Here is a 26,003-nt window from a genome sequence, read left to right on the forward strand (position 1 = left end):
GCCATCAGTATTGCCGATCAAACACTCATCAATGGCCCGAGTCAAGGTAGGTATGTCCCAGCCGTTGAGGAAATCGCCGTGAAATGCAAAGCCAGTCTCATCGCCATTGGCAAAGACAAATTTTCCACCAAGCCCTTGGAACGAGGTGACGGAGTAGAAGACTTCGTAGAAGAGATGAGGGAGCAAAACAGGGTGAGTTGGGGGGCAGACGCCATTGTCGATCTGACTCAAATGTGCGACATGTGACTGGTCTGAGAGATATAGGTTCTTGCCGTCCCAGCAAGTTTGCATTTGTATCTGAGCTCGAAACCCATCTGGACAATTCATGTTGGTCATATTGACAGTCTGGGATCCCTGGTCAGGGGTGTAATTAATACAGACCATGGAAACGGCTTCAGAGACGAGGCGAGGAGGGTAGGTCGAATTCCCCCACGTTTTCGTCGTGAGGTCTTGGGTGCGAGCCATGTTATTGCCACTGAGCATCTGGAGTCCCGGTGGGAAAGGGGTTGCCGTTTTGTTACCATAGGCATCGGAGCCGCGACCTAGGTAGTAAACAGTCATGCCACTGTTTGGCACAGCTTCGTAGCTGCCATCTGTGTGAAGATAATAAAGTGCCGGAGTCCAGTAGGCGGACTTATCGGCCTGGATGGTACAACTAGTACATTCGGACTCTTGAAGACTGTCGTATGTAGAGTCGATGGAGATACTAGAACCTCCAGCGATCTTGTGAGCGTGTTGCGATACGGAACCGGGACTGATAACCGGATCAACACGTCCGAACTGGATTATACCACAGCTCAATAGAAGGGTGTCAGTGGGATCTAGAAGACGAGAAAACAGTAGACCGGTACATACTACGCCAGAATGCATCCACTCGCCCAAGTTCAGCAACGATCGTAGCCGCAGCCACACAGAATATGCCGCACCTCATGGCGGACAAAGAGTAGGGTGACCTCAGAATGGAGATCTATGCCGGTTTGGGAGGGGTGATCTTCCATACACCGTGCATACGTCAAGGTGAGAGGGACGGGGTTTATGTAGATCTCCCGACGTAGGCACATGTCAAGAATGCCAACACGCGCAGGGCTGACAAGGGAAACGGCGAACAACGGCTCGACCAACAAGTTCGGCCGTGCGAGTCAGCATCTGTAATTAGAGTTTCAGGTTTGAGACGTGCTAGTCGACGGTGGTCCCTGATCGAATGGCTTCTGGAGCCGGCGCTGTCATCGTCCCTTGGCCGAAGGGTCGGTACGTTGTGCTCTAGGCTAAGGTGAGCATAGCTCGTGAAGTATCTGGAATGCCGGGCAGTATGCGTCATCGAAAATGGGATCTGGAATGGAATCCAGGCTGGTATGTACGTATGGCATGATGGTAACCCTTACAAGCCAGGCTGGTTCGGCCTGTGTGTGATTCAGAGCACCGGGACCGATTGACCAATGGTATCATGGCAGTATGCATCTGTACGGCGTGGTAATGTGTGAGTGCGCATAGCAAGGACTACTGCGGTACATTAATGCTTATTATGACCCTTGTTGCAGGCCATAGACATATGGAAGGGAGGGTGTTGTTACTCAAATTTGCGAGGGCTAGTGTGGATATTAGCCAGCATTACTGAACCCCCACCCTGTGGAGCTACGAAGGGCGATGCCCGACACCATTAATCTTCCCGTCCTCACGTGGTCTTACATAGTCTTTAAATACAACCCACGTTCTCTCTGAGTCAAGGTCTCAGTCTCCGAACTTGTCCAGCATCATTATGCTTTACTTATGTCGAAAGAAAAGATAAGAAACGAGCAAGAAAGAGAGTCTAGTTTGAAAAAATATCTCGAGAGTGGAGTGTAGTACTACTTTAGCAATGGAATGCGTTGAATGGCGTACTTACTAGCCCGGAACTACCTAAGTAGTGAAAAGTTTAAGATCTCTAGCAATATATTCATAGCTCTAGCAACTCTGGCTGTGCCTGTTGACAAGGTCTGTTAATTATTAAACGGATAAGTCTGTATGTGGAACTTATACCTTCTCCGATTGTGCTGCCTTACTTACCACAGCACAGATTGTCCTATTTGCCACATTTTACCCAGAGGTTTCAATGCCTTTATATAGCTGGTACAATTAGATGGTAGTGTTTTTACAGAAATTAGGATTTCGATTTCACTTCAGCAAAGGCTATCCCGATTACTACCCTAAGATGTACGGCGCAATGGGCGAGCGAGGCAGACGAACAGTTGAGACTAAAACGTTTAACGCGAAGAAACTTGGAAAATGGCAGAGGTTTCTGCCCCCTACGCGTGCGCCATTAGCAAGTTATACGAACGACGCGCCAGTGTTAACTCGGCTTACATCCTCTGTCCGGGCGTTTGTTCCCTCAACCAAGGTGGCCGTTCCGGTGATACTGAAGATGCTTTTCGGCTAGGAGCTGACCAACATGGGACGCGGCTTAGTGGCTCAGCTACTTCATCTTAACTTCGAGTGCGGTATCGATATTCGTCTCGAGACCTCTTTAGAGGACGTTCTTACGGGGCCTAATGACGATATCATCGGCGCCAGAGTGAAATCGAAAGACGAGACCCAAATCATTATCACTTCAAAAGGTTTTATTCTAGCTGCTGGAGGCTTTGCACGCAACAAGATCATGCGTGAGAAGTATCATCCCGCTCCGACAAGTATAGAGTGGACAAGCTCCCCAAAAGGCGATACGGGAGATGCTATCCGCGCCGGAGTCAAGGTTGGAGTAGCTACTGCCATTATGGAAGATGCTTGTAGGGGCCCTACCACTATTGACCCCGTAACGTTTTTTCCTAGCTTCGTCCTCTTATGAAACGGTGAAAGCGGTCCCTGTATGGCTGATCATGGACAAAAAGCACCGAGACCGATACATGATTGGTACCCAACTGTTTGCTCGTATGGAGCCGAAAATCGCTCTGAAAAAATGGGTTGATGTTTAAATCCAACAACCTTGAGAATCCGGCCTGTCAGATTGGGGTAAACCCAACTGGCCTTAGAGACACTGTCCAACGGTATAACAAAATGTGCAAAACAGGAATCGATGTAGACTTTGGCAAAGGCGACAATGCTTATGATAATTTCTTCGGAGATCCCAAGCTTCTGAGAAGCCAAATCCAAATCCAGGTTCATTGAAAAAAGCCCCATTTTATGCCATTCAGATCTGGCCCGGAGATTTAGGCACAAAGGGTGGTCTTTTGACGGATGGATTCCAGCAAGTTTTGAAGGAAGATGGAAAAGTCATCTCGGGGCTTTACGCTATTGGGAATACTGCCGCAAGCATCATGGGCCGAACTTATTTAGGAGCAGGGTCAACATTGGGTCCTGCTATGACACATGGATTTATAGCTGCTATCATTTAGCATTTAATCAATGATATTAAAAGGGTAGCATTCTAGAAACATCCGCAACACATCTACTACACAGGTCTACGTAGCAGCAGCAACTGCTCATTCACAAAGAAGGAAATGGGCAAGTGTAAGATCTGGACAGCAATGAGTCGGTAAGAGAAACGTTTCATGCCATATTGATCAAAATAAATCATTATTTGTGGCTTCTGTATATGTACTTTGTATTTAGTCATTCTATGACATTTACTGGGACATGAATCCCTTGGCTTCCCTCGACCATGTCAATTAGCAAGCTTCTGCCAGACATAAGTCTATGCAACAGTAGCCGAGTCTTAGACGTATGTTATCACTGGTCTTCTAGACAAATATCCTACTAGCAAGTAGTCGGATCACCGACACCCAAGTCCACAGCAGCCAATAAAAGCTCCATGAAACCAGCGCCCGTCGCCTTGAGATTTGAGTTGTACTGTGACACACTGGGGTAGAACGGACAGGAAGCCGCACTGTTCGCTTGGCCAAACTCAACCGTATAAGCGTGAACCAAATTCTTCGTACTATCGGCAAAGTGCCGCGAATATGCGTAGTCGTCGCTTGCGCCCGATGTTGGGTAGAGATCCGCAGCCGGTATGACTGAGTAGGTGCGACCACCACCAGAAGTCAGGCCAGCCCCGATCCGCTGTGCTGCTGCCAAGTTGGTGCTGAGTTCGTCTGAGGGTGTGTATTCGCCGTAACCGCCATTCGTCCCCGGCGTGTCAGTGAGGATCCCGCGGACCTTGTTGTACGATGAGTTCCTAAAATTCATGTACGAGTACTTCGACTGGTTCTCATCACTTCCCCAGCTATACAAGACGTCGCCCGCGTAGGAGTGCAGGTCGATAAACCAGCGGACCTTTGAATATGTATCAAAAACCCATTTGATATTCCTGGTCTCCGGCTCGGAGAAGGCACTCGTGCCGTGAAAGGTCTCCGAGCTTGGTGATGTGGATCCGGCGCTGGACTGGACGCTGGAGGCGAAAGAGCTCAAGTCCCAGAGAAAGTCGAAGTTGCGGTTGAGATCAACTCCGGTGGAAGAGCCTGTACCACTGGCAGGGTTACGGTTCTTGCGCCAGCAGCTGTTGCTCGATTGGTCGTAGCTCACGCCATCTGGATTGCTTAGGGGGATGAACACAATTCCGGTCGACAAGGCTGATTTGACCTGTGCAGAGGTATATGTCTTTGAACCGTACGTGATGCCGACATTGTTCTTGTTCGCATACAGAAGGTCCGAGATAAAGTAGAGTACGCTATCCATGGAACCGCGCTCCCTTGCGTGTATATTGCCGTTCAAGTACACGCGGTAGGCGTTCGTGCAATTGCCACTTCCTCCGACCTTGGCTCCAAGTACAGTTGCACCAAGGTAAGTTTTGTAGGGAGTCTCAAATGTCTCGATTCTGTAGGTGTTTACTAGGCCTTGCAGACCGCTCTTGATCTCAGCCACGTTGAGTAGCGTACTAAAACTGGTGCTTTGAGTTCCAAGCCCGCGGGGAGCAGTTGAACCACCGCTGAACCGGTCTCCCGTACCGATGGGCGTGCCGGTCCCGGACTGGCGGCGAACGATTCTCTTTAGTCCATCATATGAGCGCTCTTCCGGGAGAAGACACCCTTGAGACACTACAACGAGGACGGCAAGAGCCCACCAAAATAAATAGTTCATACTGATGATCTAATGATCTATTCCAGCTGAATGTACGTCGTAAACAAGTATGCTCCTATACGCGCCGAGACTCAGCTTAGCTTTAACAAGCTCTCTTAAGTATAGCACGAGACATACCGTTTGCCTTATAATAATTCATAGTTTCAGGGTATCTCCTAATTGTGGCAAGTGTGATTTCTTCGTGATGAGGCTTAGCAAATGATATTGTCGAATCGTTATTGTAAAAAGAATGCTAAGTTCGGCGGCCTTCCACAATAGGAAAGAGATCCAGCAAGTGCCGGGCAAGCTCGCCGGGGCGTGATCTAATCCAGGCAGGTTGCTGTGAACCCTATACAAAGCAAGAGCGATTGGCGCAACGCCACCAGAGTCGTCCTCAGGCAATCGCTTACGAACGTTTGGGTAGCATCAAAGATAATGCACCGACGCTTGGCATTCTTGGCGCAATGAGACTCTTGTTCTCCAGCACACACTGAGTGAGGGGCAGGCGCTAAGCAACGAGTGGTTTTCTTGACGAATGCCACCGTTTTAAGGCCAGTCGATGCGGGCACTCTAGTTCCTCAAATACTCGATGGAGTGGCACTATCATTCATGAGATGTTTCTAGATGAGTGTTGGAGCAAATAAAATGTGCAATGTAGGCGATATAATTGTATAATTGGTGTCAATCTCATGGTTCGACTATCTCTAAATCTCTGGATTCCCGTTGTGTTTGATGGCTGCAGCGATGCGGTGGTATTCATTTATAATCGCTTGACCGCCGGTGCCCATTCTTGCAAAGCTCTTGGGACGCGTAGACTCTTCTCCTATCATGCCATACCTCGATAAACCAGTTCTTAAGTAGACCAGAGCCGAAAACAGTTGGGCAATGTGTCTTGGTCCAACTTCGGAGTCAACGCAGACAAGGCCTTGGCCATCTTAGTGTTGTTGGAGAGGGTTTGCCAAAATACAGGACCATGCCAGGCCCTCTTAGACCTAGCAAACAATTTAAATCCCACTAGAGAACCAGTAAGATTGAATTCCATATGGAATGAAATGTCCGAAATCAAATTTCTTAGCGTCCACCGGATCTACTGAGCCTCAAGGCGGAGCTGGACGACGGCTGCAGTTACAAAGTGGCATATGCTCAACTTAGCTATCATGGGCAAATATAGTGTTTTGAGCATGCCCCAAAAGTTATTTGGGTTGATCATGTGGTAATGCTCTGATCTAGTCTCTTGGATAACAAGCCATAAAGCCTTTGACTATCAACCTTGCATATTCTCTATTCGTCATGTCTTCTTCCCTACCCTGTGTTATTCCCTGCCTCATCATACTTAATCCTAGCTTGAAATAATGTGTAGTAATACATGGCCTACCAATATCGGGCTATCTGATAAGTGTGTGGCTACTTGCCTTGACTACTGCCAGGCTACAAGCCGCCTCCTGGTTGATCAGCATCCTGCTCTGGCCCAGTAAGCTAAGATATTTGAGGTTAACTCAATCTCACAAGTCCGGATATCATTGAAAGTTATTGCTAGCTATAATCTGGAGAACGATGCTTTCAATTCGTATGTGCGACAGGTTAATTTAATCGTTCTATATGTTCATACCTATGCGCCTTGTTACTGTACAGGTTTTGCCAAATTAGCCTAATCCGGCATTGATGAAATTGTCCAGGTCCTTCATGCAATGGCCTTATGAGTTAGCAATGACAAAGTCAAGAATAGTGAGATTGGGTCCACTCCAATTCTTTCTAGCCCAAATGAACCAAAGGGCGAGGGTAAGAGCAAGCACGACCACCATGACCGGGCCGCAGTAGTTCATGTTGGCAGCAGTGACCGGCAGAGTGGACGGGAAGGGGAGAAACACTAGCATATAGAGGGTGTAAAGGAGCGCGAAAGAGTTGACGTATCCCCCGTAGCGCCCGAGGTTCCACTCGCCCAGCTTGAGAGCGTCGGCCTTGAAGCGGACATATAAAATGCTACTGATAGCAATGGCGTAGCTGATATAGAGCGCCATTGATGATAGAGAGGTGATGGCCCCGAAAGCAATGTAACTTGAGCTTCCGATGTTCAGGAGACAGAGGGCGCAGACAAGAAAGACCGTGAAAACGATGGAGCGAGTGGGCACGCGGTGTTTGGTGCTGACGTAGGCGAAGTAAGACGGCATGCCACCATCTCTTGCCCATGCCCAGGTTAGACGAGAGACAGACGCGATATTGGCGAGGTTAACGCTGAAAGAGATGACGAAGAGCCCGGTTACCATGGCTGTTGTGGCAGCCTTGGAACCCGTCACACTAAGAAGGATGGTCAGAATCGGACTCGCCGAGTTAAGTGCGTCGTCAACCGAGCCCATGGAAACAAGAATGACGTTGACCATGACAAATCCGAGGCAGCCATTCATGAAGATGGACCAAAACATGGCACGAGGCACAGCAGACTTGGCTTTCCGTGTCTCCTCGCTCATGTGGATGGCACTATCAAAACCTAGTGGTTTCGTTAGCTTTGTTATAGTCGCGGTGCTGTGGTTCAACGAAGTCAAGCATACCAGTAAAGCTCCACACGCAGGTAAGCATGCCCAAATTCCATGCGATGAATGTATCGCTCCAGCCAGAGGCGACGTTAGACTTCAGCCAGAAGCTAGAGTCGTGCCTAGTGCCCATAGCACACAAAACGACGACGAAGATCACAAAGAGACACACATGGAGGACACCGGCAATCAATTCGACCCAGGGGATCAGCCAGAACGCATACGTGTTCATCAGGCCCTGGAGTACGGACATGGCGATCACCAGAACGGAAGTATGCCAGCCACCCGGGACATAACTCTCGTTGTTGAGCTGAATCATGGACTCTAACAAGATGATGGTGACGTTTGCGATGCCTGCAAGAAGCGAGATATAGCCGAACCACGTTGACCAGCCCTGAACGTATGTGGCGAACCTTCTAACCCGTGCAGGCGCCAGATGGTAGGTCCAATGATACTGTGCGCCAGCGACGGGCTGGATCGATGCCATCTCACCCAAAGACGCAGCCTGGGCAATGGCACCGCAGAAAACAATTATGAAGCTGAAAACGAAAGTTTGAGGACCACCATTGTAAAGGGCAAAGTACATGTTTCTATTGTCGCCACGTTAGAATGCATCCTTTTATTCACCGCTCCCGAAAAGGCTCTGAACTGTGTTTATGGGTTCTACTTACGTGCACATACCCTCCCAAAGTGCCATGTATGTCAGGGAGAACGCAAACAACTGAGAAAAGGAGAACACTCTCCTAGTCCGCGTCTGGTTATACACTTCGGATCCTCCATCTTCGGGCTTGATGGAGACCTCAACGTTGGAAACGCCCTTGTTGGCCGGTCGCAGTTCTATGCTTTCCGGTTGAGCCATTATGGACTTGAAAATCTGGGGAAACGAGAAAGTAGAAAAATGTGCAGATTGGGAAGTGATCGGACCAACAGACGCGGGTGAGGGGTTAAGATCTTTTGGGGGTGAAAGCCTCTCTATCTCTGTTGGTTGTCTGCAACGGCCAGCTCTGTCTCAGATGGTCAGTGGTTGCACAGCGGGTATTTAATATGTTCTGTTGCCACGAGGGATACTTAACCATTCACGCGACAGAGAAGCCATGTAGGTCGACACTCCTATTATGGCCTTGACGGTGGGGACGCTGGAAACTGGCCGCATTAGTTTTAGGTCGCTTGACGAGATTTGCCTACTGTTCCTGCTGACGACTAACCTAGTCTCCAGTCAGAGAAAATCCTGAATTGGCAGACGCTGGGGGCCACTTTGAGAGCTGCGTTGCATGCAATCGGACATCTTGGAGCACTCTCGGAGCCCCTAAACAGTTGCGCTGCATCGATCATACAAGCTACCTAGTAACTATAGACCTCGGGGAGGGCCTGGCATACAGGGATACTGAAGGAATACTATGCAGTAGTTCTCGATAAATTCCGGCGCGCACCCACCAACTATACAGGGGAGACCCATGCATGTCGTAATGCATGCTACGGACGGGGATAGCGCAAGACCGTTAACGGGCCATTCCTAATAACGCCAACGAACAACTCCCACAAGCAAAACAAAGCTTGCAGACAATCTCCTCTCCTCTCGCGTGGTCGAGCAGACGGCCTTCTAAGGCTGGCAACATTTAGCAAGACCAACCTCACGGTTCTCAGAAGCTGACTTTTCTACGGAGTGAGATGTGAAGACACCTCGGAGCAGACAATACCCTGTTCCATAAAGTAAATATTTTTTTTATCGAATCGTTAGAAGCTAACGTATTATGGAGTACCGTAGACATATAAGCTGCCCCGTTCATGAACTGGTTCCTCAAAGCAACTAGTGAATGTTGGTTGGCTTACGTAGCATGTTTGGTAAGCTGCTATTGGCTATCGACGACCAATCCAGTGGGTAGAGATTTTCTACAAGGTAGGAGAAGTCCACTGCATGGTAACAATTCATATGCTCTAGCGCTGCACCCTTGATTAATGTAACAGCCCCCGTTGGCGACCAGAAAACGCTCTGCGACGTTGGGCGACCGGACAGCTGCACAACCTAAATGTGTTAGTACTTGAGTTTGTTCAGAGCCGTTCGTTGTAACTTTGGGAAGATAAAAACGATTATAAATCTTCTCGAGTGATTGATCGAGGAGAGCTGCACATTTGCGAAATTACTAGATATCCAGGGTAAAGGCAGTGATTCTTGGAGCGAAGACTACACTCTTGGAATGGTTCCTCATGATCGCGATTGGCCCATTCTATTGATGAAGAAAGATGTTACTGCGCTGTTACCAGTAGCGAAACATATCATGCGACCTTCTCTCAATGCAAAACAGATTCCCTGCGCTTTGGGAAGGATATTAAGACGTAAGTTATGATCATAGCAATATGAAGAAGCCGTTTTGAAAGCATGCTATACAATAGTCGCACTCATGCAAAATACTTGGTCAAAAGGAGGCCGATTGCATTGACAAACTACTTGGGCATCCTGGGTGCTCTGGCTTGGGATTTGTTCGGGGTTGACTACGCGCCCCAGGGCGGCGCAAGCTAATAAATTCAGAAAGTATGACTGTGATATTACCTACGTATGCATCCCTGCATTCCCAGTGTTCCATTCAGGCTTCTTCATTATTAGCGAACTAGCAGTATTGACTCGAACTTGTTCTCAGGGCCAGGTGCTACAGTACCATGCCAAGCTCTTCCTCTTCTACCAGAGCATAAGAGGACCCTGACACGCTTATTAGTAACATTATAGAAGAATGCAGGTCCTAGTACCCCCGGGCCTGAGCTCATTCTGATACGGTCGTATGCAGCTTGTTAAATGGCTGTAAAGGATTTCCCCCTTCGCACCCCTTCCTTTGGACCGTGTCGATAGCTTATACACAGAAGTACGCTATTTTCCCCAGGGGTCCCATCACAATGGCACTCGGATCGGGCTACTAGGATAAGCCCATGACTCGTCAGTGAAACTTTCCCGGTTTGTCACGATGTCTCGTGGGTGAACAGGGTCCACGCCATATTGAGACTTCCCCTGGAGATCTTGGTAGGCCCTGCCATGAAAACCCGCCGTGCAGATGTGCAAGAGGTGTAAGAGGTGCAACCAAGGAATGTTGTTCCATGGTATCATCGATCAAGTATCACACCCAAAGTGTATGGCGTTCGCCCTTTGTTAAAGGAGGTCAGCAGCCCCGTTCGATGGAGCTGAATGAAGGTCTCAGATCATTACTCTTTACGACTTTTCACTGCTCAGCACTGGCCTACAGATTATTCTAACAACATGTCGGCTGACACAGCGGCCCCTCCATTCTACGCTCTCACAAATGACAACCATGCTGCTGTGGTAGTTGTGGCGGCCGTCACCTTTCTAATTTACGCCATACTGGGCATCGGCGCGAAGCTTCTCATCCGTCTCAACATTGCATCTTTGAAAGGCCATGACACTGTGTTAATAGCAGGAGCTGTTCTCTACTTTGCTGAGACTGTTTGCGTTATTGTTGCGTGCAATAATGGTCTCGGCCAGCACAAGGACGCCGTTTCTCTGGATGTATTCGAAGAATACAGCAAGGTAGGTGAATAGAAATAAATTTGTAAATACCGTTGAAATTGGCTAAAGTCTCGCTCAGTTGATATATACCTCTCAAGTTCTTGCATTACTTGTCGTTTCATGCACCAAGATCTCGCTTTGCTTGCTTATACGGCAAATCAACAGGCAAGGACGATTGCATCTTGCAAACACGATTCTCGGGGGTTTCATCTTCGTCTGGGTTGCGAGCGGGCTGTTCGCCGTTTTCTTCCAGTGTCACCTACCATTCCCATGGCTGGCACTGACTGAAGAACAATGCCCGAGTCGCGGACCGGTCTTCATTTATAATGGTGTTCTGAACATCTTGACCGACCTCGCTCTTTGTATCCTTCCGGTTGCCATGATGTGGAATGTTCAAACCACGATCCACAGGAAGATGATAGTCATAGCTCTCTTCGGCTCACGAATTATGTTAGTTCTTTCCGTCTACAATGCTCCGTTTCATCACTAATCTGGCTCCTTAGTGTCCCGATTGTCACAATCCCGAGTCTTTCAAACGCTTCATATCTCTTCCAGGATTACTCGGACTCTACCTGGCGCGCCGTTCCCAGCATGATTTGGTTCCAAATCTCCCTCGGCCTCTCCGTACTTACTGCCTGTATTCCCAGCATGAAGGGTATTATTGACAGTCTCATGGGTTCTACCTCGGTAGCTGCAATCCAGGCGCCTTACGAACTCCGGGACAGCGGAAAGAAGAGTGGCCTGGAGGCTACAGCTCTTAATGAACCGGGATCAAAGCAAGGGTCTCACGGGTCCGACCGACGAGGCAACTTCAAATTCAATAAATCTGCGAATCATTCAATATGGACTGCAGATCGGGAAATTTCTATCAAGCACACTGGAAAGGTGAGCCCTGGAGGAGGCGAAAGTGTACGAGGTTTGACGGATGGAGTTATTGTTGTTCGCGACGAATTCGAGATTCACTATGACGACAAGAGGCTGTCAAGTTCACGGGATGGTTCACAGGAATCTTCGGTTGCCGGATATCATCATGTATAATTAGCCTGTATTCTGTCTGTAACTGTTCCATGTGTGCTCAAATGGTAGCTCAAACAAACAATCGTGCCAAAATAGAGCTCCGTTTCCTCGGTTCGTCATGGTTCGAAGCTTCCCAAAAGGTTCCATACCACGCATTCTCCTGCCACAGCATCCAATATAGTGTCCAATTGGCAGCACTTCCAAAAAGCATTGGTAGAGTGCGTAGCGCCGCTATCCTGTAACAGGTCGATCAAAAAGGTGTGGGAGGTTGGAAAGGGGCTAGTTGGCGATCATGCTTCTTGCCAAGTCCAAGTCCGCTGCTTCTAGCGGCATGCAGGACGGGATGGGTGCCCTGTTGCTCGCCGAGTAAATTAACGCAAGTTTTCTTTTTTCCTAATGTGACATCTCTTCATTGTGATCTTGTCATGCCCCATGCTTGATACTCCGGAACGTGCATGGAACGGACTGGGGCTAGCAAATACGATATTAAACTCCGTAGTACACTATAGATCGTGGTCTATATACGCCCTTCCCATTCTGGGATGCAGTTCATTCGCTCGCCATCAAAGTGCCGTGCCACAGCTACACATTAGGTTAGGGGTGGTTGGTGTGCGAGCTTGAAACGAACATTAATTGGACCAAACTGGCATAGATGCTGGTAAATGCTAAAACAGTTGGCAACGCTTCCAACGAAGGATTGAAACAGCAGCGAACTGTGAATCCTACACTCGGCCGGGGAGAGTGTCATGCATTGTCCCTCAAAAACTCCTCTTCCTTGAATGTCGGACTCCTCTTCTTCAAGCTGTGGGGGGTAGGACTGGCAGCCCCTGGTTGGACCCCTAGTAATTTGCAACCAGGATTGGGACGCCAGGAATGCAACCCACACCAACGTTAACGTTTTTCTTGGACCAATCGGCAGCACTTCCGGTTGCAGAAGAACCCCACCAACCCAGCCTGATGTTGAAGCCCAAGGCATGAGAACCAGGCACTTGGATAACAGAACAGGGACAAACAGCCGAACTGACTCGGTCTCTGATCCACGGCTTTAGGTTCACTGAGATCAGACAGGGTTCCGCTGCTGGTATATACTTTTGCTTGACAATTCGAAAATAGCAATCAAATTATCAATAGGACTTAAAAACCGTAAGAGGAAGGTTGGATACCGAACAGCCGCTAGAACGTAGAGCGCATGCGAACTTGAAGGCTTCAATATTCAAGCCCACCGGATGTAACAGTAGCGCCAGAACCAGCTGCGCGGCAAGTGATAAAGCAGAGAACTGCCCTGTTTGCAATACAAATAGAAGTATACGACGTATAGCATGCCTAATACAGACAGAAACCACTCCTCCGACAGCCGGAGCTGGATCGTCATCCATGAGCTATTATTCCTCCCCGGATAGCGTGAATGGCACGCCGTAATTATTAATTATATTTTTTCCCCTGGCAATTACAAGCTGCGTGTGTTCCGTTTCTCAAACTCTAGAACCCGGGAATCAGGACCGGGAACTCGGACATAGGAACACCACAAAGGAGTGGGGACTTGTCAGCGCTTGCTTGGTTGATGTGAATAACCTCATCCGTCATATAGACTATTAGGAAGTGGCTCAGGGGCTAACCCAGCCAGGAGTCCTCGTCGTCTTCGTAGGTCTCTGCCATGCTCGATAGACCCGCGGCGCCCCCTTCGTCGATTGCCACCCACTCAATGGCTGACGATGACTGCCTGTACAACAATGAAGCTGCACCGCTATTACCAGATGCAGAGCGCCACGAATTCAAAGGCCCAGTGGACAGCTGGTGGGCAGAAGTATGGCTTCTAGCAGAATACTCCCTCCCTCTCATCGCGACCTACCTCCTGCAGTACTCCTTCACCGTTATAACGACCTTCGTGGCGGGCCACCTCGGCGCGGAGGACCTCGCGGCCGCCAGCATCGGCGTCACGACGATGAATATTGTGGGCCTGTCCATCTTCGAGGGCATGGCGACAGCCCTCGACACGCTATGCGCCCAGGCCTATGGCTCTGGCCACGCCACGGGCGTCGGACTTCACGTCCAGCGCATGCTTCTCCTCATGCTTCTCGCCGCTCTCCCCATCGGCGCCATTTGGCTGTGCTCGCCCTCGGTCCTGCCCCTGTTCGTCCGACAGCGAGAGCTCGCCGTTAAGGCGGGCGCCTTCTTGCAAGTCAGTCTGATCGGACTGCCCGGGTACGCATCGTTCGAGGCCGGCAAGCGATTCCTGCAGGCACAAGGTGATTTCCGCACCGGCATGGTGATCTTAATCATCTGCGCGCCGGTCAACATCCTGCTGGCGTGGATCTTCGTCTTTAAGCTCGAGATGGGCCTCAGCGGCGCCGCGCTGGGCGCCGCCCTCACTAACGACCTCCGCGTCGTCCTTCTCCTCCTCTACATCGTCGTCTTCGGGACGTGGTCGCACAAATGCTGGGGAGGCGTCTCACACAGTACCCTCTTCCGGGACTGGAGTCCGATGGTGCAGCTGTCTCTTGCGGGCTCGGCCCTGACGCTGGCGGAGTGGGCGGCATTCGAGATCCTGACCTTTAGCACCTCGTACGTTAGCACCGTGCACCTCGCCGCGCAGACGATCCTGACCACCATGTCGGTGATCGTCTGGCATGTTCCTTTCTCCGTCAGCGTCGCTGTTAGCACGCGCGTCGGCCATCTGATCGGTGCGGGCCGGGTGTTGACCGCTCGGCGGGCCGTGGTGCTCTACGGTGTTGTGTTTACGGCGATTGGGATCTGCGATGGTGCCTTCCTCATCTTGTTACGTGACCGTCTCGGACCAATCTTCTCGGATGATGCCATTGTCCAGGATATCGTCGCTAAGTCCATGTATGCGGTCGGTGCATTCCAAGTCTTCGACGCCATCATCTGCGGATGCAACGGAACACTTCGGGGTCTCAGTCGCCAATCTGTTGCCGCATGTGTCGTCTTCGCAGTTGATTACCTAGTAGCGGTCCCTTTCGCGATCTGGCTGGAGCTCGGCCGGCTGCACTTGGATTTGAACGGTGTCTGGATCGGTCTTGGCTTGGGAATGGTTGTCATTGCCATCATCGAGTGTACCTACATGAAACTTATAAGTTGGCAAGACTGTGTCAACAGTGTGCGGTTGAGAGAGGAGACGTAACGTAGCTTTATCGACAACTGTTCTGGATTGTAGCGAAGGATATCTTATGGTAAGCCTTTATTTTGAACCTTAGCCGATATTTTGACCTGCATTGCCTCTGTACAAGTTTTATATCAATATAGATTACTCATATGTAAGTCATGCTTACTGCATTGAGCACTCATTCGCTTGTATATCGTAGATGGAATATACGGGAGCCGTAGCTTTCGTCGCCCGTTTGGTTCGCTGTGAGCTCCGTAGTGTCTCAAAGCAAATGGATATGCATACTTTATAAACTTTGATACAGCCTGATGATGAATGACAGTAAAGCCAGCAATGACGAACAACACCGGGGAGCTCCAGTGGTATGAGTGTTCAGATTTTGGATCAATGTGTCATGTTGGAAAGTGTTTCACGCCTACAAGGAGCCGGTAATTGAGAACCAATCTTTATTCACTTCTACATCGTTCTAATAGTAGTATTAATCGATTCCGCATAAAGTATGTATAAGAACCATAACTACTGCTTACTCTTATAACTCTTTCAGAGTGGTGGTGTGGCCTTCTATATATTGGAAGAGTCCACGGAGGTCTATGCATTGGGGGGTCGATCGGCGCCCTAGACGGGACCCTTCAATATCGTTACAGGAAAGACATAGACTAGCGAGAGTTTTTTTCGGCCTAGTTCAATCTCAACTTCAATTTTAGTAACGTCCTTCTCCAAGTTATCATTGAATCGATATATGCACGAATCTAAGAGAATATGGATTCCGCATCTTGAAGCGCTAGTTTGAGATTTGTCTGTGTATTATGGATGGTGCACAAACCAGAATGAGAGGGTAATAGAACTAAACTATATCTCAAATAACATTTCGACTTTTGGTAGTCTCTACTATTGGCGAATGTACAGTGATGAGTCTCGGCACTATTCCTTATCGAAGCTGCTATGTGACTGTGGCATCCTATGCTTACCAATGGGGTGCCGCGAGGCTGCGGATGTGGTACAAAGAGCCTGCAAATGACCTCGAAATGGGCCATTGCCACTGACATGCCTGCACCCCATGGGGGCTATGGCAGCATGGGGGTGTTGACGTTGTTAGAATCCGGCCAAAGTCCCGCGGCTACTCACGGCCATCGGAGCCATTTTGTTCGAATGGTGCTGTTTATGTGGTTATACAGCCCCAATTGAACGGTTTCTTCTTCGAACCGTCGGTGAAACTGGTCAGCGATGATGCGCGTGGCTCTGCAGGTCCAACGAGGCTGGAAGCCTGAGCTAAGTTTAGCATCACCGACCGAGCGCTTTAGGTGCAGAGAACTGTATCATGCTTTATCACAAAGAAATCACGATGTGAATCATCAAGATTTCTCCCACTTACTTCTAAACAATAAGTTGACGCGATGTCGCAAGTCCATATCCCTCGCCGCCAAACATTCATCAAGAAGTCCGTGCCATCAAGAAAATGGAATCCATTCAGGCCATTTGATTGGGATGCTGAGGAGCCTGAGACCGCACAGCTAGACATTGAAATGCAACGAACGAGGAACCGTTCTGTTCCATCTAACCCAGCGGATGAGAGTAAGCTGTCAAAGAAGACTTTATAAACACAATAGTCAAGCATATTGACACTTTTCAGTCTCATCTCTCCCTCCGTTAATTGCCGTACACACCAAACAACCGATTAAACAAGGCCGACTGTTGCAGAATATTTCGTTATCCTCGCTCCATATTCAGCATGTGGAACCGGTTACTCCTTACTCGAAATCTAACCAGATACAGCGAACCCTAGTCCGCGCTCCCATAAACGCCTTACTGATCTGTGTGCCCATTGGATTCGCACTACATTTCATTGACAATAAATCCATTGCGGCCTTTATCGTAAATTTTCTCGCCGCGCTACCACTGTTTTCGCTAGCGGAAGTCGGCATGACAGGAATCTCACTGGGTTGGAGAAGTCCTTGGTGGATTGTTATATCTTAGCGCATGGTAAGCAAGTCGAGTCAAGAGTGGAAATCACGCTAATTATTGCAGCAATTTAAACCCAGCTTATTTCGTGTGTGCTGCTACTTATACGTAAAGAGACGGCGGGTCTCAGAGCAACCCTCACAGGCTCAATCCTGGCCAACCTTTTATTCATCCCGGGACTAAGCTCAACGGTTGGCGGTTTGGTCGACAATCGTGTATATCAATACTTCAATCCAATCATGTCTCACGTATAGTCCAGCATCCTGTCACTGGCGACTACAAGTCTTCTCATTCTAACGGCTTCAAAATTATTATCTCAGGCCACACCGAAGAATCTGGCCCGTCAATCACGCAGAGCTTCCGTTGTCCTGATCGCGGTTTACATACTTTTCTTGGTCTATCAAATGAAGACTCGCAAGCAAGTATTCAAAGAAAAGTCCGAAAGGGCCCCCGGAAGCGTGAAACACGTAAGGCATCGCCTTGGATGGATCTTCAACTCAAGTGTGGACGACCGGGGAGACCAGCGAGCTCCGGAGAACATGGAGGATAGGGAAACGCCGACTGGACATCAGCACGACATCCATGATGAACATGATGACGACGAGGAGAGACCAAAGCTTCACGGAGGCGTGGCCTTAGCGTTGTTCGTCATCTCGACAATCTCGCTCTTTTTCAGTGTTGAGTTCATCGTGGACAGTATCGATGCACTAACAACCCACGCAAAGGTGTCCAGAACTTTTGTGGGCCTGGTCCTGTTTCCACTCCCAAATTGTGATTTTGCTCCAATAAACTATACGATAGGAGATAAATGGATGTTGTTATGAGCTACACCATCGGCAAATGTCTTCTGACCGCACTTCTTGTCACACCTTGTGTAGTCCCTCTTGCCTGGTGGCTCGGCGTTAACGACGTCACTTTAGTCTTTGATGGTTTCCAGTTTGTCAGCCTCTTTGCGGCGGTGTTGATGTTAAATTCTCATATCATCATGGGCCGTGGTGGATGGTATATGATGACGTCCTATCTCATCTCCGAAATTATGTACTAATCGTTGATGATATAGGATACACTGTGTTCTGCTCTTAGCAGACTGGGCTTTGATAGCAATTGTTGCTTTCTATGTCAGCTGATTTAAGTGCACAAAGTTTGACAACTGTACCTAGGAACGGTACACTCAGAACCTGAACTAATAGCCGCTTACAGCACTTACAATTTTGTCCTACTTTCAAGTGACAAGTCAAGACTGAAAAAGGCAATATGACACATATTCGATAGTCGGATAATGCTACCTGGTGGACATCATCCTATCATGAACGCTTTAATCCTGTTGTTGGGAAGTTAAACATCTCTTTCGGCAGGCACAGGAGGTGTTACCTATGCCCCCCAACTCACATGAACGGGTTTTCGAATATCATGTTATCCACAGCTCGGCAGCTGCACTACGAAAGAAAAGCTGAGCGAAGTGATAAGAGGTGGCAACACTAGCAAGGTACCTTTACCACTGTGCGTCCTAGCAAGATGATCGGTAGTTTTGCACTGGCTGGGATGCTTTGCGATTGCCACAATTCGGTTGATATTCTAGCCCAATCTCCCCCACTGGAATAAGAGGTGGTTGCCATGAGCTGACAAGTTGCAACCTAACGATGTAGAAACATGCAGTTCCTCGCCTTAGATGCCCTCTTTGACCTTGTCATCCCGTAGATCTTACCTTGTTTTGGAGATTTGCATAACGGTCGGAACGGTTCTCTCCATCCGGCTGCACATCAATGTTATCGCTTGTAGCCAATTAGCCGTGCTTGAGTTTTCGGTTTACATCCTTACCCCACTTGAACCCACTACCGGCATGAACAGACCACTTGTCGTAGGCGTTTTCATGTGTGTGGGCGCCTTCATCTGTTGACCTATACCAATAGGATTCCCCATTTGCGTCTTCCCCTAGGCTCACAGCATCCACAGGATTTAAGGTTTGGCGCAGACTATGAGAGATTCAGCGATCTAAGATGTCGGAAACGGACCATTGCATGTGGAGTTACTATAGCTCTATATTCGAATATTTGGCTTTGTCGAGATGAGTAAATATAAACCCCTTAGCTACTTTTGCGCTCATTCTTCGCTCCTTACAATCACTGATCGACAAACTACTTAACCATCACATCACTGTAGAATACAAACTGCACGTACAGCTACTGCAACTACTTGATATGGTAATTAGTCGTATGGATGGTAATAGAAGTCATTGATTAGACAGAGATGGCAATCAGAACGGCGAGCTTCCGACATCCACTAAGTCCGAGCTAACCAAGTGAAAATAATCAACGGTTACACAAACGCCCCTCATGCATCCACTACCCGACGATAGTCCATTGGGCATCTCCTAATGCTACATCATAATAAACATTCCAATTTCAAAATGCTATGGTATGACAAAGGTCCTGACTAATATGGGAGTAACAATAAGCACATATTTGGGTTACATGACACAGAATGCAGGCGCCCCACCACTACCTTGCCTCCACAGCGACCAACGAACTCATGGATTCTGATTCCCAAGAGCAGGATGCGATTTCGTCACTCGTTCAAAGTACCGATGACCATTTTACGCCTTTAGATATAGTCTGTGATCTCCCCCAAAACATCTGAAACATCGTTTCATCTATTATTCGGCGCCTGAATAACTATCTATAACGAACGTCTCCTAAATACTTACATCATGGCTAATATCGACCTCAAAAGTCCGTTCTTCTTGGGCGTCGTAGGCTCCCTCTTGGCAGTTCTCATCTTCTACCTTGGCCTTCAGAAAGATGTTAGACACAGGCTTCCTCCCGGGCCAAAACCACTTCCACTCGTTGGCAACATATTGGACGTACCTCCACAGGGAACACCTGAATATCAGCACTGGATCAAGTTCAAAGATACATACGGTTCCCTTAGCTCTATTAGGGTACTCGGCACGACTCTCATCATCATTCACGACAGAGAAGCCGCCCATGTTCTGTTGGAGAAGACGTCGATGAAAACCTCGGGGCGACCCAAGCTATACTTTGCTAGCGAACTATGCGGTTTTGGGATACTTTTACCAGTCCGACAGTACGATGACACGTTTCGATGGCACCGCAAATTAATACACCAAGAGCTGGGGACCAGAGTTACTGCACAGCGATTCCGTGACATCCAGGACGTAGAGTCACATCGTTTTCTTCTAAGGATTTTGAATGACCCCTTTAAATTGATGGAGCATATCAAGACGTAAGTGTTTCGCGGCAACGAGCAGAGAAGGAATATTCAGACTCGATGAATAATATAGCTTACTTGTTGTTACCAGTGAGGCCAGCGCTATTATCCTCAAGCTGACATATGGTTACTCTGTCGAGCCACACACTAGTGACCCATTGGTAACCTCGATCGAGCGTATGATGTACTATTTCGGCCTTGCATTCATGCCTATGGCTTGGCCAGTTGACGTCATACCAATCTTGAAGTATCTTCCGGAATGGCTACCAGGCGTATCTTTTAAACGAACAGCCCGTACGTGGAAGAGAGTCAGTAGCGTGGTCATGGAAGCTCCATACGCTTTTGTCAAGCAGCAAATGGTGGAGGGGAACCACCGGCCATCATATGTAGCCTCCCTCGTCAACTCACAAGACATCGAAGATGATAAACATGCATCCTCAGAGGAACGTATCGAAGATGCAATTAAGTCAACAGCTTGGGTTATATTTGCAGGGGGTGCCGATACTACAGTGTCAACGGTTACTAGCTTTGTGTTAGCAATGTCACTCTTCCCAGAAGTCCAGCTGAAGGCGCAAGAGGAGATTGACAGAATAGTGGGCACTGGCAAACTCCCCCAGTTTGATGACAGGGAAAAGCTCCCGTATGTCAACGCGTTGGTCAAGGAATCGTTTCGCTGGCTTCCTGTTGTCCCGATAGGCACGACTCATGTCGCAGAGGAAGAGATCATATACGGGGAATATCGCATACCGAAAGGAGCATATCTGTTACCTGCAATCTGGTGGTTTTTACATGACCCGCAGACCTATGTGGATCCATCTTCCTTTGACCCCAATCGATACTTGGAACCTCGGAATGAACCAGATCCAGCAAGCGCCGCTTTTGGATTCGGCCGCAGAATCTGCCCTGGTCGGTTTCTGGCGGATGAAAGTGTGTTCATCACCATCTCCCGTCTGTTAGCTACATTCAATATCAAAAAGGGTGTTGATGAGCAGGGGAGAGAAATCAATCCTCAGGTGGATGTTACACCCGGCTTAATTAGCCGACCTCTCGACTTCCCTTATAGAATCAGTCCAAGAAGCGATCAGCATGTGGCCCTGATCAAGCGCGTTGAGATGGAACATCCATGGGAAATGAGTGATGCGAGTTTGCTCAGACAAGACATCATTAATGGATGAGTTGGGTTGATAGAGGAATTGCTAGAGTAGCATGAGAAAATTTATTAAGTGACGTTTCAATAACATTCAACCTGCTCTTCCCTAATGATAAATTTCTGCTGCTTTTCATTTGTCGTACCGACATTCACGAAAGTGAATAATCAACGGGTCGACACAGGATCAAGACCAATACTATGTCGAAAGGCCAGAGCTCCCTGAAGGCATTCACAATAGATGAGCCAGTAGTCTCTTCTGTCAGTGTAGTTGTCGAAAGACAGACAAGAGAATTGCTCGCCGTATAAGGTCCCAGGGCTGCAACAGAGTGGGATGTCGAGCAAAAAGCCAGCTAAACCAACATCGTTCGTTAAATCTGTACAGGCTGTTGGCAAGGCCGTTGGATAGGTTGCTTCCAAAGCAGTTGTACAAGTAATAATGGATGCACCTGTGGTCGAAAGAGTAATCACGTTCGTGGCAAGACACGAGGCAGCATTTCCAACTCCGTATACTCCAAGGGCCGTGATGCAAAGCGGTACGTCCAAGAGCAAATCCAGCCCATTAAATGACTCGAGATCTGAGCAATTCATTGGCAAGGTTACGGTACACGAACCCGCTGTTGAAGTTGCTGCTGGGCAAGCAGTGGCAACGACAGTGGTAGTAGGAGTGGTGTTAGGGCCTAGGGCAGCCTCTAGACAGGAGACGATACTCAACCCAGTAGTAGTGCTGATTATGTCTGTTGTCGAAAGACAAATAAGCGCCGATCCAACAGCAAAAGGGCCCAGGGTTAGAGTGCAGGCTGGGATGTTGGCGATCAGGGCCAGGCCATTCTCGGTGCTCAGATCTGTAGATGCTGCTGGAAGTGACGAGATATAGGTCGCCGAGAGCGCAGTCTCCAGACAAGAGATAATGGTTGCTCCAATCGTGGTAAGTCCAATGCTCGATGTTGTTAAGCATGTCTCTGCGCTTCCAACAGCGTATGGGCCGAGAGCCGTAACGCAGAGTGGGTATAGGGCGACAAGTGCCAGGCCGTTGCTGCTAAACAGGCTCTCGCACGCAGTAGGAAGAGACTTGACGCAGGCCTGTGCAGTCGCGGTAGTACTGACTGTGGCGAAGCAGCTGGTAGCAGATGTAGAGCTCGATACAGGTGCGGAACTTGATGTAGAAGAGGCTGACAATACTGTAGAGCTTGAAATCACGGATGAGCTTGAAGCTACAGTAGAACTGGATGTTTCCGTGGCACTTGATGCTACCGTAGAGCTTGAACTTTCTGACGATGTGGAAGCAGTCGAAGAGCTAGATAGATTTGAAGAGCTTGTTTCAGAGCTACTTCCCGGTCCGGGTTGGATGCTATATCCACTGGTGACGGTGTCAGATGATGTAAGAATGCTTGATCCATCAGATGTCGATGTGGAGGTTGAAGAACTTGAAGAAGGTGCCAGTGTCAGAGTGAGGGTGTTGAGCCTCCGTATCCTTCATTTTTAGTTGTATAGTTGTATATAGTCCAGTGAAAGTAGATTGGGCTGTGGTGGGCGTTTGGACAATCGCTGTTCCCATGGTCCCAGAGCCAGAAGGTGGCAATATCAGTGTCAAGGATGTAGATCTACTATATCCTCCCGTAATGGTAGTATATGGGCCAGTGAAGGTGCCCGGCCCCGTTGTGGGTGTCTCGATATACACTGTTCCTAGAGAGCCGGTGCCAGAAGGAGGAAGGGTGACCGTAACTGGCGTCGATCCACCATTTCCTTCAGCGATTGTTGTGTAGGGCTTAGTAAACGAGGATAGAGCCGTAGTTGGGGTTTGTATAATGACCGTTCCAATACTTCCAGAGCCCGAAGGTGCTAGAGTGAGTGTGAGAGATGTCGAGCCACCATAGCCTCGCATAATTATAATATATGGACCAATAAAGGTGGAGGAAGCTGTAGTTAGAGTCTAGACGTAGACTGTTCCGATGGAGCCAATGCCAGTCGGTTGTAGCGTGACTGTCACTGGTGTTGATCCTCCATAGCCTCCTATGACGGTGATATAAGAGCCGGCAAATGCTGGTGAAGTCATAGAAGGTGTCTCAACAATAATTGTCCCGATTGTGTCAATACCTGACGGCGGCAGAGTAACAGTAATTGGCGTTGAGCCACCATAGCTGCCCATGGTGGTCGTATATGGACCCATAAACCTCAGGAAAGCTGATCCAGGACTTTGGATAATTACCGTGCCAACAGTTCTGGTGCCAGTTAGCTGTAAGGTATATACTAATGTCTATGCCCCCGTTCCAACATAATGTCCAGTAATGGTCGTATAAGGTCCGGTAAAGCTGGAAGGGGCTGACAGCGCAGCGAGAACAGTACCTAGGACTCCAGGCACTGATGGTGGGAATGTCAAAGTGCGCAGCCCGGGGCCGTTAAGATCAGTAAAATAACCAGTAAGAGTTGTATAAGCCCCAGCTGAAGGCTTCGTAGCACTATAAAAAGACAGGTTAGCCGATTAATCGTCTAGTAGACTTCATGTATTAGTCTTACCTCGTCAGTGTGGATGTAATAGTAGCCACACAAGTCACTACAGTGGACAATGAAATAGGAGCATTCGTGATACTTAGAGTGATATCCCCGCCAAGTCACTAGGAGGGGTTGAAGGTGGTCTAGGCACCAGCCTGTTACAGACACTCTTACCAAAATAGGCAGAGAGCGATATGAAGATCGTTTATATACTCTTAAAACCTACTTAGGAAGTGATCAGAGTTAATAGCTAATGAGTATCATTATTTAAAAAGTTAGTACGATTATTGGCCCGCTTTTCACCATGTATAGCACATACCTCAAGATAACATTCTTTAGTCGTATCTTCATCTCAAAGTGCATTCACATCTCGCATGCACAAAGTTCACACTTGATTCAAAGTTTCCTCTAGAGCTTAGGTTTTGTTCCTCTAGAAGGCAATCAATGAACTCCTAGTCACCTTAATCAATCATTCCGTGAATTTCACACCGACCAAGGTCTAGGCAGGTTGAAAACAACATGTATGCGCACTAGAGAGTTTGATGTTGAAAACACGAATTCTATGCCGCGTGTTACCAGGTTCAGCATTCTCTAGCTGTAGAACACTACGCGACGAGATCGTTCCTGGGATTCCCTTCCATTAGGGATTCCTCGATTACCCTAGGGCTTCTGGGCGTTGGAGTTGGATTGGTTCTCAGGTGTTATGTAGTCCCTCAGTATTGTGTAATTGTGACGGTATCTTTGATCAGTTCATTCCAGTGTCCTAGATACTATGTATTTATAGTGGGTTGTGTCCAAAAGACAACAAGACAACAAGACAGGCTTGAAAATTCGGTAAAGGTACCCTGGCATTCCAGCTGGCGAAGAATGCCAAAACCCACAAGTTGCAGTCTTGTCCGCTTTCATTACATTCCGAGCCTTGTGGAATTCTAAAGCTTTGAACTGTTATGTTATTATGTTGCGCATAACCCGTTATGATTTCAATTGACTGCCGAACATCCCTTTCAAATCTTGGAAACTTCTCCTTTACCAAAAGTTATATCGACATTATTTAATGACCTTTTGGGTTTTTGTGACGGCTTTACGTCGTCTCCGCCGATTCGCAGCTTCAAAGCGCTCCAAACCCCTGGCAGCTCGTCGACATCACAGCCAGAATGAGGCTGAGATCCACCGCTGTCTGCGGTTTTGCATTTCCTATTCTAATAAGGGCGCAATCGTTTAATCTGGGCACGGCTGCTACATTCGGAGTTCTTGGAGGATCCACCGTCACAAACACCGGCTCCAGTACCATTGTGGGTGATCTTGGAGTTAGCCCCGGCAATGCGATCACCGGTTTTCCCCCAGGGACCTATACCGGTAGCTTGCATAACAACGATGCAGTTGCCAGCCAAGCTCAAGCAGATGCTCTGACTGCTTACAACAATGCTGCTTCGAGAGCTCCCACCAGATCCTTGACTGGGCAGGACCTCGGAGGCCAGACGCTGACTGCGGGCGTCTACTTCTTCAGCACTTCTGCTCAACTGACGGGAACACTCATCCTGGATGCTCAGGGTGACTCCAGTGCCCTCTTTGTTTTTCAGATTGGCTCCACCTTGACAACTGCCACCGGCGCAGCTGTCACATTGATTAATGGCGCCCAAGCCTGCAATGTAGTCTGGCAGGTCGGGAGCTCAGCGACTTTGGGCTCCAACACAGCGTTCAGTGGTATTGTTATAGCAAACAATGCCATCACGGCCAACACAGGGACGACAATAACTGGCTCACTTATTGCCCTCAATGCCGCCGTGACTCTGGATACCAACCAGGTCGCAGTCACTGCGTGCGCTGCCGCTACCTCCTCTCCTACTGTCCCCGGCTCTACAATCCCAGCAACTACAATCCCAGCAACTACAGTCACAGCAACTACAGCCCCAGCAACTACAGCCCCAGCAACAACAGTCCCAGGCACAACGATCCCAGGTACCACCATCCCAG

The 26,003-nt window shown here is 48.6% G+C and overlaps 4 protein-coding genes across 4 annotated transcripts; 1 reads left to right on the plus strand and 3 right to left on the minus strand.

The window, feature by feature from the left end:
- Window positions 1–3,726: 3,726 nt before the first annotated feature.
- Window positions 3,727–5,046, minus strand: UCRPA7_8656 (putative peptidase m14 protein; the record flags this gene model as incomplete). Its single annotated transcript, XM_007921167.1, has 1 exon — window positions 3,727–5,046. The coding sequence occupies one exon, from the start codon at window positions 5,044–5,046 to the stop codon at window positions 3,727–3,729; it is 1,320 nt and encodes a 439-aa protein (XP_007919358.1).
- A 1,673-nt stretch (window positions 5,047–6,719) lies between these two features.
- UCRPA7_8657 (putative amino acid permease protein) lies at window positions 6,720–8,412 on the minus strand (the record flags this gene model as incomplete). The annotated part of the gene is made up of 3 exons (XM_007921168.1): window positions 6,720–7,510; window positions 7,572–8,143; window positions 8,225–8,412. The coding sequence occupies 3 exons, from the start codon at window positions 8,410–8,412 to the stop codon at window positions 6,720–6,722; spliced, it is 1,551 nt and encodes a 516-aa protein (XP_007919359.1).
- Window positions 8,413–13,783: 5,371 nt separating this feature from the next.
- UCRPA7_8658 (putative mate efflux family protein) lies at window positions 13,784–15,220 on the plus strand (the record flags this gene model as incomplete). The annotated part of the gene is made up of 1 exon (XM_007921169.1): window positions 13,784–15,220. One exon carries the CDS (start codon window positions 13,784–13,786, stop codon window positions 15,218–15,220), a length of 1,437 nt encoding a protein of 478 aa, XP_007919360.1.
- A 7,355-nt stretch (window positions 15,221–22,575) lies between these two features.
- On the minus strand, window positions 22,576–23,016 carry UCRPA7_8659 (hypothetical protein; the record flags this gene model as incomplete). Its single annotated transcript, XM_007921170.1, has 2 exons — window positions 22,576–22,807; window positions 22,964–23,016. The coding sequence occupies 2 exons, from the start codon at window positions 23,014–23,016 to the stop codon at window positions 22,576–22,578; spliced, it is 285 nt and encodes a 94-aa protein (XP_007919361.1).
- Window positions 23,017–26,003: the final 2,987 nt, after the last annotated feature.

This window comes from Phaeoacremonium minimum (assembly GCF_000392275.1).
Source record: "Phaeoacremonium minimum UCRPA7 unplaced genomic scaffold PA7_03_scaffold_601, whole genome shotgun sequence".
NCBI classification, from domain to species: Eukaryota; Fungi; Ascomycota; class Sordariomycetes; order Togniniales; family Togniniaceae; genus Phaeoacremonium; species Phaeoacremonium minimum.